The following is a 15,631-nucleotide window of genomic DNA, read 5'->3' as shown; positions in this document are numbered from 1 at the left end:
CAGAAAGGAGGTTTCCATTGAGTGTCTGCTCCTGTGATCTTTTTTCTGTTAAGTTTTATGACAGACAGATTTTCTGGATCTGTCTTGAAGTGCCACACCATAAGGAAGAAGTTAAAAAAGAAAATAAGAGAAAAAGGAGAGAAGAGATGTCTTCACTTATTAAGTAGGGAGAACCAAATGAAGAAATAGAGCCTCAAACATACCTGAAAAAAATCCAGGAACACACAATAAATAGAAACAGAAAAGTTCTTCCTTTTAAAAATAAGGATTTTGAACTGCAAAGCTGCTGACAGTTCAAGACTGAGAAGGGCTTTAAATTTGCCCCTTTCATTTCAACAAAAAGTGTTTAGGATTGGCATAAAGAAACCACACAAGAATGAGGATTTTAGTCTTTGTGATTCTCAAACAGAAACTCCGATGACAAGCTAACTTACAAACCTCTCACATGCACATCTGATATTAACCCACAAATGCAGCTGATTTATTCACACAGGTCTGAACCATAAATTCTACTAAAGCCTTTAAAGGATGTAAAAAAATCCCAGCCTAACACAAAACTTCTTACAAAATTTTTAAGCCTGATAATTCTTCATAAACACATCAAATCCCTCATTACCAATGCTAAAAATAACAGTCATCCAATTAGTTTACAGCCTTGTGTTTCCCAGGGAAAAGCCAGAGAGTCTCTCACTTTTTCCTCCTGTAGCCTCTCTTCCACTTGCTTGGAAGCAATTTCATGTGCTCTGAAAAGGCTGATGGTGCTGGTCTGCTCTGGGTCCAAAATGTTGCCATCTTCATCTCTAACCACCAGATCTAAATCCAGAATTCTACACAAGACAGCAAATATGTTTGTGAATTAACAGTGCTGAAAGGAAAGCATAAAAAGCACCTGCCAAGTGTTCAACTAGCACACCTGACACGTGATGGAAAAGCGATTATCTGAGACGTGATAATGCAATTTAACATGTCAGCAACCTGGAGATCCAAGGCACTTATTACCACAGCACAGGAAGAAGGGATGGAAATGAAACAGCACAACAGCTGGGGAAGAACTTCTTCAACAAACAAATTTGCCAGAGACTTGGTCTCCTCCTCTAATTTATCCAACAGTCTGAACAACCAAGTCCCACCACACACAGCTCGTGTCTCCCACTCCCAACTCATGTTTTACCCACACCCCACAAGATGAGGCAGAAGTTGTTTCCTTTTTTAAAGCAGAAGCCAGATCTCTGTCAGCAGGGTGTTAACATCCATAATTACCTTCTGCAGAGGAAGCTTTCTGCCACAATCAAATCCAGGCTCAGGAAAAAATTTTCACTTTTCTCCACATTTTCCACAGTGCTGGCAGCAGCAGCAAGGGTTAAAAAAATCAGGTTTCCTTCCCTAAGACTGCCCTTGTCACCTCCACCCCAATAAATGTGTCCCTAGCTCCTTTTAACTCTGTGGTCAGCCCTCCCAGTGGAGCTGCTCTAACTTTAGAGTTGAAATATATTTGATCAATGAGCTTAAATCAAATTTGCTGTGTCTGCTAAGTCACACAGGGGTTCATGATTTATCTGAAAGTAAATTCCATCTGGGCACAACCTGCAAGGACTTGGAAACAGGGCTGTGGCACACAGAGATATTTCCATGGACTTGGAGGATTCCTCCTCACCCCTGGAAGTGTTAAACCCTTGAGTGGGGTCAACACCCCAACCCCTCCAATTAACTGCACTGCATTAATTGCAGGGGAGACAAAGATCACTCAAGCTGCAGGGTGGAGGCAGCAGATTTTTAAACTCTGCTCTGGAGCTGGACCCAGCCACCACAAAACTCTCCAGCATCCCCAGAACATCTCACTCCCAGATTAATTTTCCGGTGAGAAAATGGTTTCATCACTGAAAGCAAACAGAAAAGCAGCCAAAGTTGTTTTCTTCCTCCCTACTACTGTTCCCTGGACAGCAGCCACAGCAGGAGAAACACCCACAGAGCACTGGAACTGACAGAGTCCCTCCATGGGAGAAACTGCCCGGGCCAGGGGAAAAGCTCAGAAATTCAGGGAAAGTCTCATAACCCACACTACAACACACCAATGTTTGCACAGGCTGTCAAAGGAGTCGAAGCAAACCCTTCTTTGATTCAATTCCTTTGTTTTAGCCTTTAACTTGCAAATGATGCTTGGGAAAAAAAAAATCTGATTTTTTTCCCTAAGTGTCCCAGTTACAGCCATTTGCAAGTGAACAGAAAAATGCAGCTTTTTCACAACAAAATTACCTGACCCAATTTCAGAAAGATATTAAAAATACAGATTCCTAAGGCCATTTTTGCTTCCTCAGTTATTCTGACAATATGCTGCACAACTTCTGTCTGTATTTACAGAAGGAAAAAAAAAACTTATTTACAAATTAGTGTTTCACAAGTCAGGAAAGGTTAGGACATGATTAGGACAGAAAACATTTAGAATTATTTGGGTTGGGACCTCAAAGGTGACCCAGTATTTATAAAGTAGATAATGAATTCATCCTGTCTGGATCCTAAAATCCCCATTCATGCTCCTTTTAGGCACAAGTGAAGGGTTTAGGGTTTTATTAGGAACATATGTTATCTTTCAGTGGTGAGCATTTACTCAGAAGTTCACATTCACCTCCCTGCTGCATCCCCAGAGAACCTTCTGATCACTTAATTAGCCCATCAGAACATTACAAACACAAAGCACAGCACAAGATGTTCCACTGGATCTGAAGGCTGAGCATCTGGAGGTTATTCAGAGCAACTTCTACCAACTCCTTGGGCAGATGGTGAAATCCAGTAGCCAAACAAATAATCCCAACAACATCTGGGTAATTGTCTGCAGAGGTACCACTGTCCATACCTCAGACTGCAAATGATAATTACTGACTGACTGGAATGCAGTTACTGATTATTTTTTTAATTTATTTTTTTTAATCACAGCTTTTGCTGATAAAGTACATGAGCAGAAATCCTGCAAGTTTGGCAGTTCTTAACGAATCAAACAAAAATAAATGAAATGTGGTGAGATATTTGCATCACAAAGCGTTGAAAGACTGGGTTGATGCAAAGTTTTTCATTCCCCAGGTGTGCCTGCCAGAATCCCACACAATAGGCAGGACTGAAGGGAGCACCACAACATGTTTTGTCTCTCAGTATTCAAAACGCTGCTTCCAATGATGAGGAGTAAGATTTGATTTCTTATTTTTGATCAAAAATGCAAAATCATAATTGTACAGACAAGTTATAATCTAAAACTTGCATTTACAGAAATTGTCTTTAAACCCAGCCAACCATCTGGGGAGAGAATACATCTGATCACTAAAATATCCAACACATGCAACCTGCACTGCTTTTTGGGGCAATATTTCCTTCCCAGCTTCCACTCTTGTGTGCTAAATAGCTCCTTTCTTTTATGAAATCTCCCTGCTCATCTCATGCTACCAGCTGGATGCTGTGGAAGGAGAGGAACCAAGAGCTAAATGATGCTTCTGAGCCAAATCCTTCAACATCACATTACAGCTGAGTGACTCGAGGGCACAGGCAGCTGGTGCTGCTCAGAGGGTGACAACTGTTTGTGCCACAGAAGCAAGTGGAGTTTAAAATTCTATTTTCAAGGCAGGCAATACTTGCACTTTTGAATTGGCCTTAAAAAAATTACAGCTTCATACCATTGTCAAATTGATGATACCATCAAGTGAGAGAGATGGATTCCACTTTACATATTATACTTTAAAGATGCTGCCTCAACTTCAATCTTTATCTTGCTGTAACAGAAGTGTGAATACACAAATATTTCATCTACAGCTCCAGGGGAAAAAAAAATCCTCCAAGAATTCACTGACAGCTGATGTCTTACACAGGGTGATCTGGATTCAGGCAGAAAAACCTGGGAAAAGGTCCTCACAAACCTGTTGCCATAATCAATTTTGGCAGTCACTTTCTTTTTCAGCTCCTTGAGCTCATCCTGGGGCAGGGTCCCAGAGAGGATTTGGGATCTCCACTCGATCAGGTCGTAAATCATGTGCCGGACGCTGCGGAACATTTCCCTGTTGTCCTGCTGTTGTGGGGGGAAAAAGGGGGGAGAAATCAGGTTTGAAGGCTTGGGAACACCGAGGATAAATTGCAATTACCAATAGGAATTCAAAGGGTAAGTGTACAGCAGCTCTGGAACAGGAGCCTAACTTCCTACAGCACAGAACACTGAACATTCCGAGTGCTGCTTTCAGCTTTTAGGAGCTACATAGGTGTAAATTTGTAAAATAGGCTTGGGTTTATGTTACCTTAAAACCTGGGTCATGCTGTTTTCAGGCAACCAAGGGGAAAATGTCCTTTTATTGATTCCCAGGGTAGCTTTGTTCAGTGACCCTCTGCACTGAGCAGAGCAGGACTGAAAATGGTGTATTTTAACAGCAAGAGGCTCAAGTTCTGCAACAGATGGGAGAATCCTTTCTCTCCCTGCTTAAACCTCCACAACAATACTTGAAAATCCCTCATTGGGCACAACAATGCCATACAAGTCCACAGGTAACTTTTAAAGGACAGTGAAACACCAGGAAACACCTAACTGGATAGGAAGTTAAATACCTCAAGTGTTTATAAAGCCTGGAACTGTGGATATTAAATACTGCCAGCAGCATATACAAACTTTGCTTGGCAACACTCAGCTAAGCTAGGAATAATTAAATAATTACAATAAAATTTTCCACTTAAAAAAAAGCAAGGAAAAACTGCAGAAGATGCAGGAAAAGAACATAATGACTCCAAGACTCTGGGAAAAGGATATCTAACTGTGAGGCTTAAAGACTTCAGTCTGTTCAGATTATCCAAAAGCTGGCTTGATTATAGTGGGAGAACCTTCACAGGGAGAAAATACCCATTATTAAAAGCTCTTTAATGCAGCAGAGGAAGACACAACAGGCACATATGGCTGGGAGCTAAATACAGACAAACCCAAATGGGGATGAGGTTCCTGATTTTTGAGGCTGCAGGGAATCATAAACCAAAGAGATGGGAAACATTCCACATCCCCTGCTCTCTTCAAACAAAAACTGAGCATTCATTCAAGATTCAAACACAAATTACAAACTGAATCAAGGCATAAATGTGACCATTTAATGGGTTTTGATTTGCGAGATAGGGACAGCATGGAATATTCCTCAAGCCTGCAGACTGCCCAGTCTGAAACCAGTTACCTCCAGTAAACCAAACCTGCCCTGCATCCAAAATTATTAGCAAAGAACTAAAGTATTGTTTAGCACATGGAATCATAGAATGGAATGGTTTTGGAGGTACCTTAAAGCCAAGCCAGTCCCCTCACAAATTCCACTGTCCCAGGCTGCTCCAAGCCCCAACCCCAACTTCCCATCCTGGCAGTGGCCAAGGCCAGGCTGGACACTGGGGCTTGGAGCACCCTGGGATGGTGGAAGGTGTCCCTGCCCATGGCAGGGGGTGGCACTGGGTGGGATTTAGGGTCCCTCAGAACCCAAACCATGCTGGGATTCCACAGCAGTGGAACCAAGGGCAAAGCTGCTCCCAGCCCTCTTGAGCTTCTGTTCCTCCTCCTTTATTTCTACGCCTTCCCTCACCTCACAAACTCCCTGCTATTCCAACTCCTTAAAGCTCTCTCTTTAACACATAATCTGTTTCTTTTCATAGAAGATATTATCCTTTATCTTCTATATTGCCACACTACATCATTTCCATTACACTCTTACTCCTAATCTTTATTTTCATGGGTGTGATTAAAAGCCACATTAGTCAGCACAAATGTCTTCATTACACTCGGTGTCTTCACTACACAGCTTGCACTTTTATGATACAAGATTTCAAACATATTTATGGGAAACAGAGACTGCATTAAACCCTGCTTTAAATAAAGGAATTTCATGTTCCCATTATCTTGTTACAGTGACCTTGCACAATGAGAGCATCACAAGTGTGGGCCAGGTACCTTAAATCCCACAGCAGGCCTTGCTTCACACCTGAACTGCAATATTAAAAAGAAGTTTGAACTCTTGATCTCATTTATGTGCACTTTCACCTCTGCTTTTGTTACCTTCCCATCCCAGAGACTATTTTCACTGCAATTTTCTAAGAATATATTCTTATGTGGTTGAAACCTTAGCATATCAAAATAAACAAGCATGCAAATTAAGGTGTCAAGATTTGGGAACAATCAACTTTATGTAAAGGAATACTGAGAGGTTAAAGACCTACACTGATAATTTTGCAAAGCTTTCAATTTACACCCACAAATTCAACACTAAATACTCAATTATTTCTTAACAGAGACTGACAGCCTTAAGAAACAGCCTGAAGACAATTTCTTGAATAAAATTACATGTTAAATTACTCCAAATCTGTATATACCTTAAAAATAAAACATATATATAATATGTTATATATATGTTTTATATGTTATTTATATTCCATGTTTATATTTATGTTTTATATATGTTCCATGGTTTTTATATATATACACTATGTTTTATATACATAATAGAACCTACACAAAAAAGGGATTGTGATTGCAACTGCTCAACAAACTATTGCTAGATCAAGGTAACACTCAAAAAAAACCCTGATTCTGCACAAGAAAATAAAGAGATTTGAGCAAACAGGCAAGAGATTTGTGCTTTAACAAGCACAAAAAACTACTGAGATTTGTGCTTTAACAGAGATGATGCTACATGGATTTTCAGCACTGAAAGTAACCTTTAGAAACAACAACACAAGGGAAAATTCATGAAGAATTCCTTCATAAATAGCAGTTCCTTCCCATTTCTCCTGTACCTGTCCCAGCACCACTTTTCCCATAAAACCCCCCCGGTGTGAAGGTTTTCCTGAGCTGTTCTCACCACATAGAGCTGTCTCCAGATGATGGACCATTCCCTCAGCGTGGTGGTGACCTCCTGGATCAGGGGCAGCTCGTTGGGGATCACAGTCTCGTGTTGGCTGAGGAGGAAAAGTTAAAAAAAAAGGCTGAATTAGGCAGCAAGTGCAGTGAGAATGAAGAAGCACAGAATTGTTAAGGATTGAAAGGAGATTTAAGGTCATTGAGCACAACCAGCACCACCATGGTCACCACTAAGCCATGTCCCCAGTGCCACATCCACACAATTTCTCAGCAACTGCAGGAATGGTGATGCCATCACTGCACAGAGCAGCCTCTTCTGTCAAAATTTTTATATCTAATCTAAATCACCTGATCTAGAATAATTCCTGAGGAACAACTGTTCATTTCCAAAGGGAACTGAATAGAATTGGATTGGAATTAGCATCACTTGCTGTAAACTTCTAAGCAAAAATCAGATGTTATCAGATATTGAAGCACACCAGTAAAACCACACCACAAAAAAGGTATTTGGATGTGCTCAGATTACAGAATCATGGAATGCTTTGGGTTGGGAGGGATCAAAGATGATACTGAACTGATGCCTTGTGCAGGCTGCCCTAGAGCAGAGGCTGGACAGAGCTAAAGCATAAAGCAAGGATTGATTCAAAGGATCTCCTCCATGGATCCACCTTGGGCAGCACAAGAGCCCAGCCAGGGCTGCACCCAGGATGAACCCAAATGGTCCCAAAATGCACGAGCGCTCACGGGGTCTCTCCCTGGGATCAGCTCTGCTCCATGTGCACATTGCAGTTCAGTGTCCAATTCCAGCTCAGCCCCTGCACTCCCATCCTGCTTGTTTTTCTCTCTCCAGCCCAACAACCAAGATAAAAACCAGATGAGCCCAACCTGCAAGGCCACCATTTTGCTCTTTAATTGTTTTGGTTTTTGTTTTTGTTTTTTTTTTTTTTTCAAAATATTGGTTTTGCAAGTTAAAAATAAGATTTCATTCCTTACCACAAAGTTTCTGTATGATTTGTTTTAAAAAGAGGTGCCATGAAGGTAACAAACACCAGCCAGATCTTTGAATATTGCAGAAGTAGGGTGCTTAAAGGCAGTTTTGCAATCAGCAAGGAAGATGTCATTATGCAGCAATCTCATGATTAGTAGTTTGATCATTTACATATTTAACAGAGTATAAAAATAAATCAGGCACAAAGGAATAAAACATTTTAATCCTGTTTCAGTCCATTTCATACCTGGGTAATGATTTATTAATTTCACTCTACCTCCTTTTTCCTGTGGATTTGGTTTCTTTCCTGGTTTTTAACTGAACTTTTATACTCATGTTAAAGACTTCTGCCTGCATGTCCAGCAAAGCTGATTTGATAAACAAGGATCTGAAGAGCTGCTGAACAACAAACACAGCTCAAACTACTGCACACACCAGGGAAAGGAATAGGAAAAACACAAAATTACTTCTCAGTGAGGCAGAAAACTACCTGGAAACAAGTGTAAGTTACCTGGTAATGCATTGAAATGATGTGGATAAAGCAGGAAAAATGAGTTTTGCTCTTTTCAAACCAAACTTACCCTTTGCCTTCAACGATTGCTTCCTTAAGATGGATATAGGAGGCAGGGAATATGCCCTTGGGGAGGGAGGGAGAGGAAAAAAATGTGTTATTTAACCAGCTGCACACAACAGATTGTGTTTATTACCTAAAATATGCCAAAACACTGCAGAGCCATTCACATCCTCAAGCACCAGAAGAGTTGTGTTTGGGACTTCTTTAATATACATTGAATTTCTGCATTGCCTGTCCTTTCAAGATGTTATTGCAACTTTACAGCTTCTCCGAAAAAATATTCTAAATTCATCAAGATGCCAGAAATAAAACAATAGTTTTAAAATAAACTGAGTCAAGCTGATAAAGCAAATTCCACCATCTCGCACTTCAAGGTAGGAGTTCAGTTTTCTGATCATCTGGGAATGAAATAATAGAAATTTTTGGGAAGCCACCAGGGGAAATAACGCATGGGCATGTGACTTTTTTTACCCCAGTTTAAAAATATTTAACAATCACTAAATTTAGTGGCAGTCAGACAAATGCAGCAACACGTGGAATTAATTTAAGGCAAGAAAAATGTCTAATTGCTTCTCAGACTGTAAAAAGCACGCTTATGAAATATGGTTTGTAAGAAATTCAAAGTGTTCACACACAAAAAAAAAAAAAGGAAAGTACAAAAATAGAATAAAAACCGAGGCTTGGTAAGGAAATGGGTGGGATGAACCACCAAACTGTACTTTTAGACATGGAAACAACCAAAAACACACCTTTGGAGGCAAACATGGCATTTGCAGTGTTTCGGTGAAAAAAGCAGCAAACCCTGAAGTTTAATTTTGTTTAATTACTACTATGAAGTAAGAGGCTCAAAAAATAAAACACGATGCTAGAACCAGTATTTGTGTGGTTTCCTCTCAGAAAAGCTGCTCTAAATGCAGCCTTCGGTGCACACTGGAATTCCAGTGCAGGAGGAGCCTCCTCCTCTCTCCAAAGGGAACAACTGGAAATTCCCAAGGTCGGGGACTGCAATTCACCAGGAATTCAGCATTTAACAGAAGGAGTGTCTGAACAGACCAAGGAGAACATCAAGGTCTGAGCTTTTCACTGAGGAGAAGTTTGGTGCAGCAGTTACTGCACAAAGATGATGCATGTCAAGATTTAGTGACTGATTTACCTTTGAAGTACAAAAACTGGGATCACAGAAATATAAAATAGCCTGGCTTGGAAGGAACCTTAAAGTTCATCAAGTTCCACTCCTGCCTGGGACAAAAGGTGTCCCTGCCATGGCTGGAGTGGCACTGGATGAGCTTTAAGGGTCTTTTCAGCTCAAAACATTGGGCAATTCCAGGAATTCCATCCCAGCCCCTTCCAGGGAAGAATTCCTTCCCAATATCCCATCTAAACCTCTCTTCCTTCAGCTTAAAGCCACTCCCCCTTGTCCCGTCCCTCCATCCCTTGTCCCAAGCCTCTCTCCATCTTTCCTGTAGCTCTTTCAGGCACTGCAAGACCACAACGAGGCCACCTCAAAGCTTCCCTTCTCCAGGTGAACAATCCCAGCTCTCCCAACCTTTCCTCCTCCCAGCAGAGCTGCTCCATCCCTGGGATCATCCTGTGCCTGCTCTGGACTCTCTCCAGCAGCTCCACATCCCCCTTTGCACCCCAGAGCTGGATATGCCACTCATCTTTTAGGCCTTGCTAAAATCAGTTTTTATTAACCTGAAAAATTCCCACTGACCAGAGGCTGAGGACACAGAGCAGCAGGGACTAGTGCACACCTGGGATCCAGCTCCATCAAACCCACACACCCAGGGCCAAAACCCATCTTAGTGCAAGAGAAAAAGGAGGATCACACTCTGGCAACCCTCACCTTCTTGGATTTCTTCCGTAGTGTATAACCCCTGTACCAACCTAGGAGAGAAAAAAGGGGACAAGCATTAAAAAGTTCATTTATGGCACCTCCCAGCTGCTCCTCCCCAGCTCAGCAGCACCCCAAGGTGGTTTCTGATCATGCCTCAGCCCTGCACATCCCAACTCAATCTCAATTTTCCATAGGCTTAACAAATATCCTGGATAAAACAAGTCGTCCTGGGAGCTGTAAAATCAGAGTGATAATGGAGAAAAGTACATGACAGAGATGGTGGTTCACATGATGTGTTTAATTGCTGTGCATTTAATTTTAATTACTAATTCACCAACACAAACCCAATTTAAGAGCATTAACTTGACAAAAATTTACTGATAGGCTACTTCCATTTCAAAACCCACTTAAATTCCACAAATCCAAATCTTCAGTTGTTAGCCAGGAAACAGGAATGCTTGGGAATTTAGGGGTCACATATCAAAATACAAAAGCAAGGAGCCCGTTTGGAAAACTGAGCCTGGATGCAACATCCACCCCTCCAGCCTGGCAAAGAAGGGTTTGTACAGCACAGCATCCCTGTCGAGGGGAGGATGGGGAGATCACAAAGCAGATGTGGAATAAAAACTGCAGTCCCAGTCCTGAGAACAGGGATGAACTTCCATGAAACCAACACACGCTGATAAACTCATTATGTACAATGTGGAACCAGAAATCCAAATTAAAGGCTGAAGCACAGGGGGTTTCTCAGTCTGCTCTCCTGCAGCACAAGCCCAAGGGATTCATCACCTCCTCCCCACAGCACTTGGGGCTGAGTTAGTGTCAAAAATCTCGAATTTGTAACCAGCACGCTTCACCTCCCAACAGAGGCTGCCACAGCCTCACATCCCACACTCCACTGCTTCCCAAGGAACACCAAACTGCTGCTGAAATCAGCACTCCCAGCCATGGCCAGGTGCAAAGGAGGCAAAAGTGGGAGTGCTCCCTCCACTGCCTGAAATCCATGCACAGATTCCAATCCTAATAAAAAAATGAATTTCCAGAGTTTTAGATGAATAAAGCAATATTTTGAAGTCCTGGAGTTTAACCTGCTGAACAACTGAACTCTGATCAGATGCACTGCACAAACTGGAGAACAAACAATCATTATTTCTTCTCCTGTGCTGCCTCAGGACATCCCGTGGAATAAAAGCCCTGTGGCAAAGACAGCTCCCCACGGATGAACCTCTGCTTCCTGAAGTTTTGCAGCCAGAGCTGCCAGGATCGTGGAGGAGAGAGCAGCCAAAACCTGCCTTGGAGAACTGGCTGCACTGCTGCTCCTGGCATGGCCAGGCAGGTCCCACCAGGCTCCTCCTGGTGCTGGTGTCCCCCTGGAGCCGGGCAGGGAGGCCAGTGCAGATCCCACTGGGACAGCTGGGGACACTGGGGCTGCCCACGAGTGGGCTCAGATGGAGGCATGGTCACCTAAAGGGTGAAACCATCTCTAAACAACTCCTCCAAAACATGGGAGAGCTGGGGGGGCTCACCTGGAGAGGAGCAGCTCCAGGGAGAGCTCAGAGCCCTGCCAGGGCCTGGAGGGGCTCCAGGAGAGCTGGAGAGGGACTGGGGACAAGGCCTGCAGGGACATGACACAGGGAATGGCTGTAAACTGAAAGTAGGTAGGTTTAGATGGGATATTGGGCAGGAATTCCTCCCTGGGAGGATAGGGAGGGGCTTGGATGGAATTCCCAGAGCAGCTGTGCGGCCCCTGGATCCCTGGCAGTGCCCAAGGCCAGGTTGGAGCAGCGTGGGACAGTGGGAGGTGTTCCTGCCATGGCAGGGGTGGCACTGGGTGGGATTTGAGGTCCTTTCCAGCCCAAACCATTGGGAGATTCCAGGAATTCCTTCCCTAGGAAGGAGGTGATGCTCTGGCACAGGGTGTGGACTCCTCATCCCTGGACCTGTTCAAGACCAGACCTTGCCCGTAAGAAATCTGGGACCAAACAGCTGGAGATGTGCATCCAAGGAAATGCTCAACTAAGACACCAATGAAATATTTGTCAAAGCTGCAAAAGAAACTCAAGAATTTGCTGTGGTTACCCTCAAACAATGCATCCATTTTGACACTTCCACTGCATTCACAAACAAACAAAAAAACTGCAACAAAAACTAATCTTTCCCATAATATCAAGAATAACTCCTGTGAAAATCTCTATTTGGGAAGCCAAACTCCCTTCTCACAGCAGCACTAGAAATTAATTGGTGCTCCAACAGTTAATCCTGGTCTTGAGGTTGATTTTCTGTTACATTTCCCAGCAATTCCCCTTAATCAGCCACATTTATTGATCATATGGTTCCACTTGCCCATTCCATCAAATGATGTCAAGAAACAGAATTAAGACAATAAAGATGTGGAATGTACTAATCCAGAATGTGGCAAACACTTGGGTTTTAGGGTATCTGCTACAAAATTCAACCCTCCTCTCTTGCAGAGCAGGATATTTGGGAATTCCTATGGCTCTCCTGTTTGGCTTTTCCTCTAAGGCTCAATTTAGAAGGGCAGAGAAAGTTTTCTAACTGAAAAATAAATTAAAATATGTCCTAAAAGAAAAAGTAACTTTATTTTCAGTATTGATTAGTCTAGAAAGTAGCTTCATCTTTACTTTGGTTCCTGGAAGAACACAAATTTAGTATTTAATGGTGAAGTGTGTGTATACATTTCCAATCTCCTCACTCCCATAAAAACAAGGGATGTTTTCACCAAGACTGAAACTTCACAGAACTTGACAGGATCCACACACTGAATTATTTCTGCACAATATTTTTGCATTTCAGAGAAAAAAAAGTTTCTACTATTAGAATTCAAAATGCCAAAACTTTATTAATAAACACAAATTCCAAAATAAGTTCTACTCACGGGCAACAAAAGTAGGTATTATTTTAAACACAGGGCAAAAGTTCAACCCAAATTAATTCCAGTACATGGTAGCAACAGATATCCTAATTCTGTCCTAAAAATCAGATCTTGCAGACCATGGATGTGAGAATGAGCCCTTCCAAGTCCTCATCTTTCTTCTGTAGAGACCCCAATAAGCAAGGGTTTCCCATGAGTTTCTTGGCAATGCAGACTCAGAGAATTCTGTCCTAAAAATCAGATCTTGCAGACCATGGATGTGAGAATGAGCCCTTCCAAGTCCTCATCTCCCTTCTGTAGCGACCCCAACTGAGCAAGGGTTTCCCATGAGTTTTTCTTGGCAATGCAGACTCAGAGGGGAGAAAAAACCCCAAAAAACAAACTTTTACCAATTCAAAGCCCACAGACACAGACCAATCTTCAAAACTACTCCCAACTTAGGAATTATTGCAGAAAACTAATTTAAAATAGTATCAAATCATTGACCCATTCCATCAAATAATGTCAAGAAAGAGAATTAAGGCAATAAAGATGTGGAAAGTACTAATCTAGAATGTGGATTCTCTCAATTTAGGAATTACTGCAGAAAATTCATTTAAAATAATATCAGATCTACAGCAGGATGGGAGGAGCAGATGTGGACTCCAGCAGGTACCCATGAAAAAAAGCCAACTGCTTTTCCCCTAGGGAGAAGGGGTAGGAATGGCAAAATCCTCAGCAAAAAGGCTTTACTGACTCTCCCAACAACTTTTCTGCCCCAGGATTATATAATTAGAGGGTTTTTCTTTGGATGGGTCCATTGCCACCTCAGCCTGGCACACACCTGGGAATTTGTAGGGTACAAAACCTCCCAGGGGCACAATCCACACCAATTTTATCCAGAGAAAGCAGGAGATCGAACAACTCAAACAAGCCCCTGATCTTGGCAGCTCTGAACACAAGACAAGAGTCACAGCATCACTCAGATGTCTGTCTTGGGTTTGGTTGTTGTGGTTTGGTGATGGTTTTGTAGGAATAGTGATGCTGAGAGTGCTCTTGTTTTGAGAGGCTCAGAGAGAGGTTTGGTCTCTGTTGTAGTTTAGGAGAGTTTTTTGATATTTAGGTGTCAGAGAATTTAGAGAAATAATAAATTAGAGAAGTGATGTTACAGTTTTTCTTAATAAATTAAAAAGTAAAGTAAGTTCATTGTTTGTAAGTATTAAAACAGGTTTAGATAATTGTGGTCTGTTGTGTTTGATATATTCTGCTGAAGTATTGAATTGAGGATGTTAAGAGCTTTTGTAAAATTGTTACCCTTTGTTTTTGTTTGATTTGTCAAAGTTTTTTTAAGTTTCCCCATCTCAGGTCAGGAATGGGCAATCAGTGCTTGGGAAAACAGGAATTTGGATTTCTTTTACCATGAACTCACTGCATGTGCTCCGAGCCCTGAGAGCGTGAAGGTTTTCCTCTATTTCCAGCCCAGGGGAAAAGTCCATCCCCACTGTCCCATTTACTTGGGAACAGCCAGCATTTATTAGGGTTTCAGCATCTGACAGGATTTCAGCATTTAACAGTTTCACATTCCCTGCTCAGTTTCTCCCACACTCATTAAATAAACCTATTTTTATACAGAAGTACAAAGCTGTGCAATATTTGAATCGCTCCATTTGCATTTAAAATCTTTGCATTACTAGGGGTTTATTAAAGCATGCAACATCAGATAGTGGAAAGACTGCTTTGCTCAGAGTCAAACTTGGCATTGCAGCAGCAAACTGAGCTCCAAGAAAAGGCCAGCCCAGGAATAACGAGAAAATTCAAAAATTCCACTTCAAGTGATGATCAGCTCTTGTTAAAATAGCATTGTTTGTCTCAGTAAACATAATATTTTAAGAAATCCAATTAATCCATTAACTAAAATAAATTTATCATCCAGATCTACCAAAAGATCAATGTCTAGAGAAGCAAATTAAATCAATACATTACAGTAAATCCTGTTTCCACAAGACAAACAATGTTACACTATTTTAAACACACACTTCAGTTCTGTGTTCCCCACGCCTCTGCTAACTGCAGCACACCATAAAATTCCAACTCAAGGATATAATGAAAGTTTTATTTTGCTTGGATTGAGAGCTGAAAACGTTGTGACAATTTCCCCATCGTGTTGATTATCAAACTCAGCACTGAAATTCCCTTGTACAAGGATCAGGGAGGAAAGGTTTTGGTACAGGTGACGCTTGTAGAGTTCCACATCAAAAGAGGCACCTGGAAAAGGCTGAAATCAGTGCACACATCTCAGAAGAGACAAATAATTCAAGACCCAGGTGACTTTCAAATTCAGATTAAACTTCTTGTAGCAGCAGGTTCTTTTGCATCACCCAGGGGTACCCAAAAAGCAACTCTCATTTCTATAACGTGGGGGAGAGGCTACAACTGATGCACACAAACCCATTTCTGGGAAAAGTCTTCTTCCCCAGAAAATCCAGTGCTTTATCAGCTCATCAATCCATTTG

At 41.8% G+C, this 15,631-nt stretch overlaps 1 protein-coding gene across 3 annotated transcripts in view; it reads right to left on the bottom strand.

The window, feature by feature from the left end:
* Positions 1–15,631, bottom strand: part of DOCK1 (dedicator of cytokinesis 1) — a 266,426-nt gene that overhangs the window by 227,692 nt on the left and 23,103 nt on the right. For 2 of the 3 annotated variants that reach the window (XM_041415302.1, XM_041415305.1), the window contains exons 3-7: positions 10,256–10,296; positions 8,417–8,472; positions 6,849–6,945; positions 3,900–4,048; positions 692–827 (exon numbers count right to left, since the gene is read on the bottom strand). In XM_041415302.1, coding sequence (XP_041271236.1) covers positions 692–827; positions 3,900–4,048; positions 6,849–6,945; positions 8,417–8,472; positions 10,256–10,296 — 479 coding nt within the window. The remainder of the gene's footprint in view (positions 1–691; positions 828–3,899; positions 4,049–6,848; positions 6,946–8,416; positions 8,473–10,255; positions 10,297–15,631) is intronic. The other variant, XM_041415304.1, reaches the window with a different exon arrangement.

Source organism: Onychostruthus taczanowskii, unplaced genomic scaffold (assembly GCF_017590055.1).
Source record: "Onychostruthus taczanowskii isolate IOZ18803 unplaced genomic scaffold, ASM1759005v1 scaffold5, whole genome shotgun sequence".
Taxonomy (NCBI): Eukaryota; Metazoa; Chordata; class Aves; order Passeriformes; family Passeridae; genus Onychostruthus; species Onychostruthus taczanowskii.
This window is presented reverse-complemented; position numbering and strand designations above follow the sequence as displayed.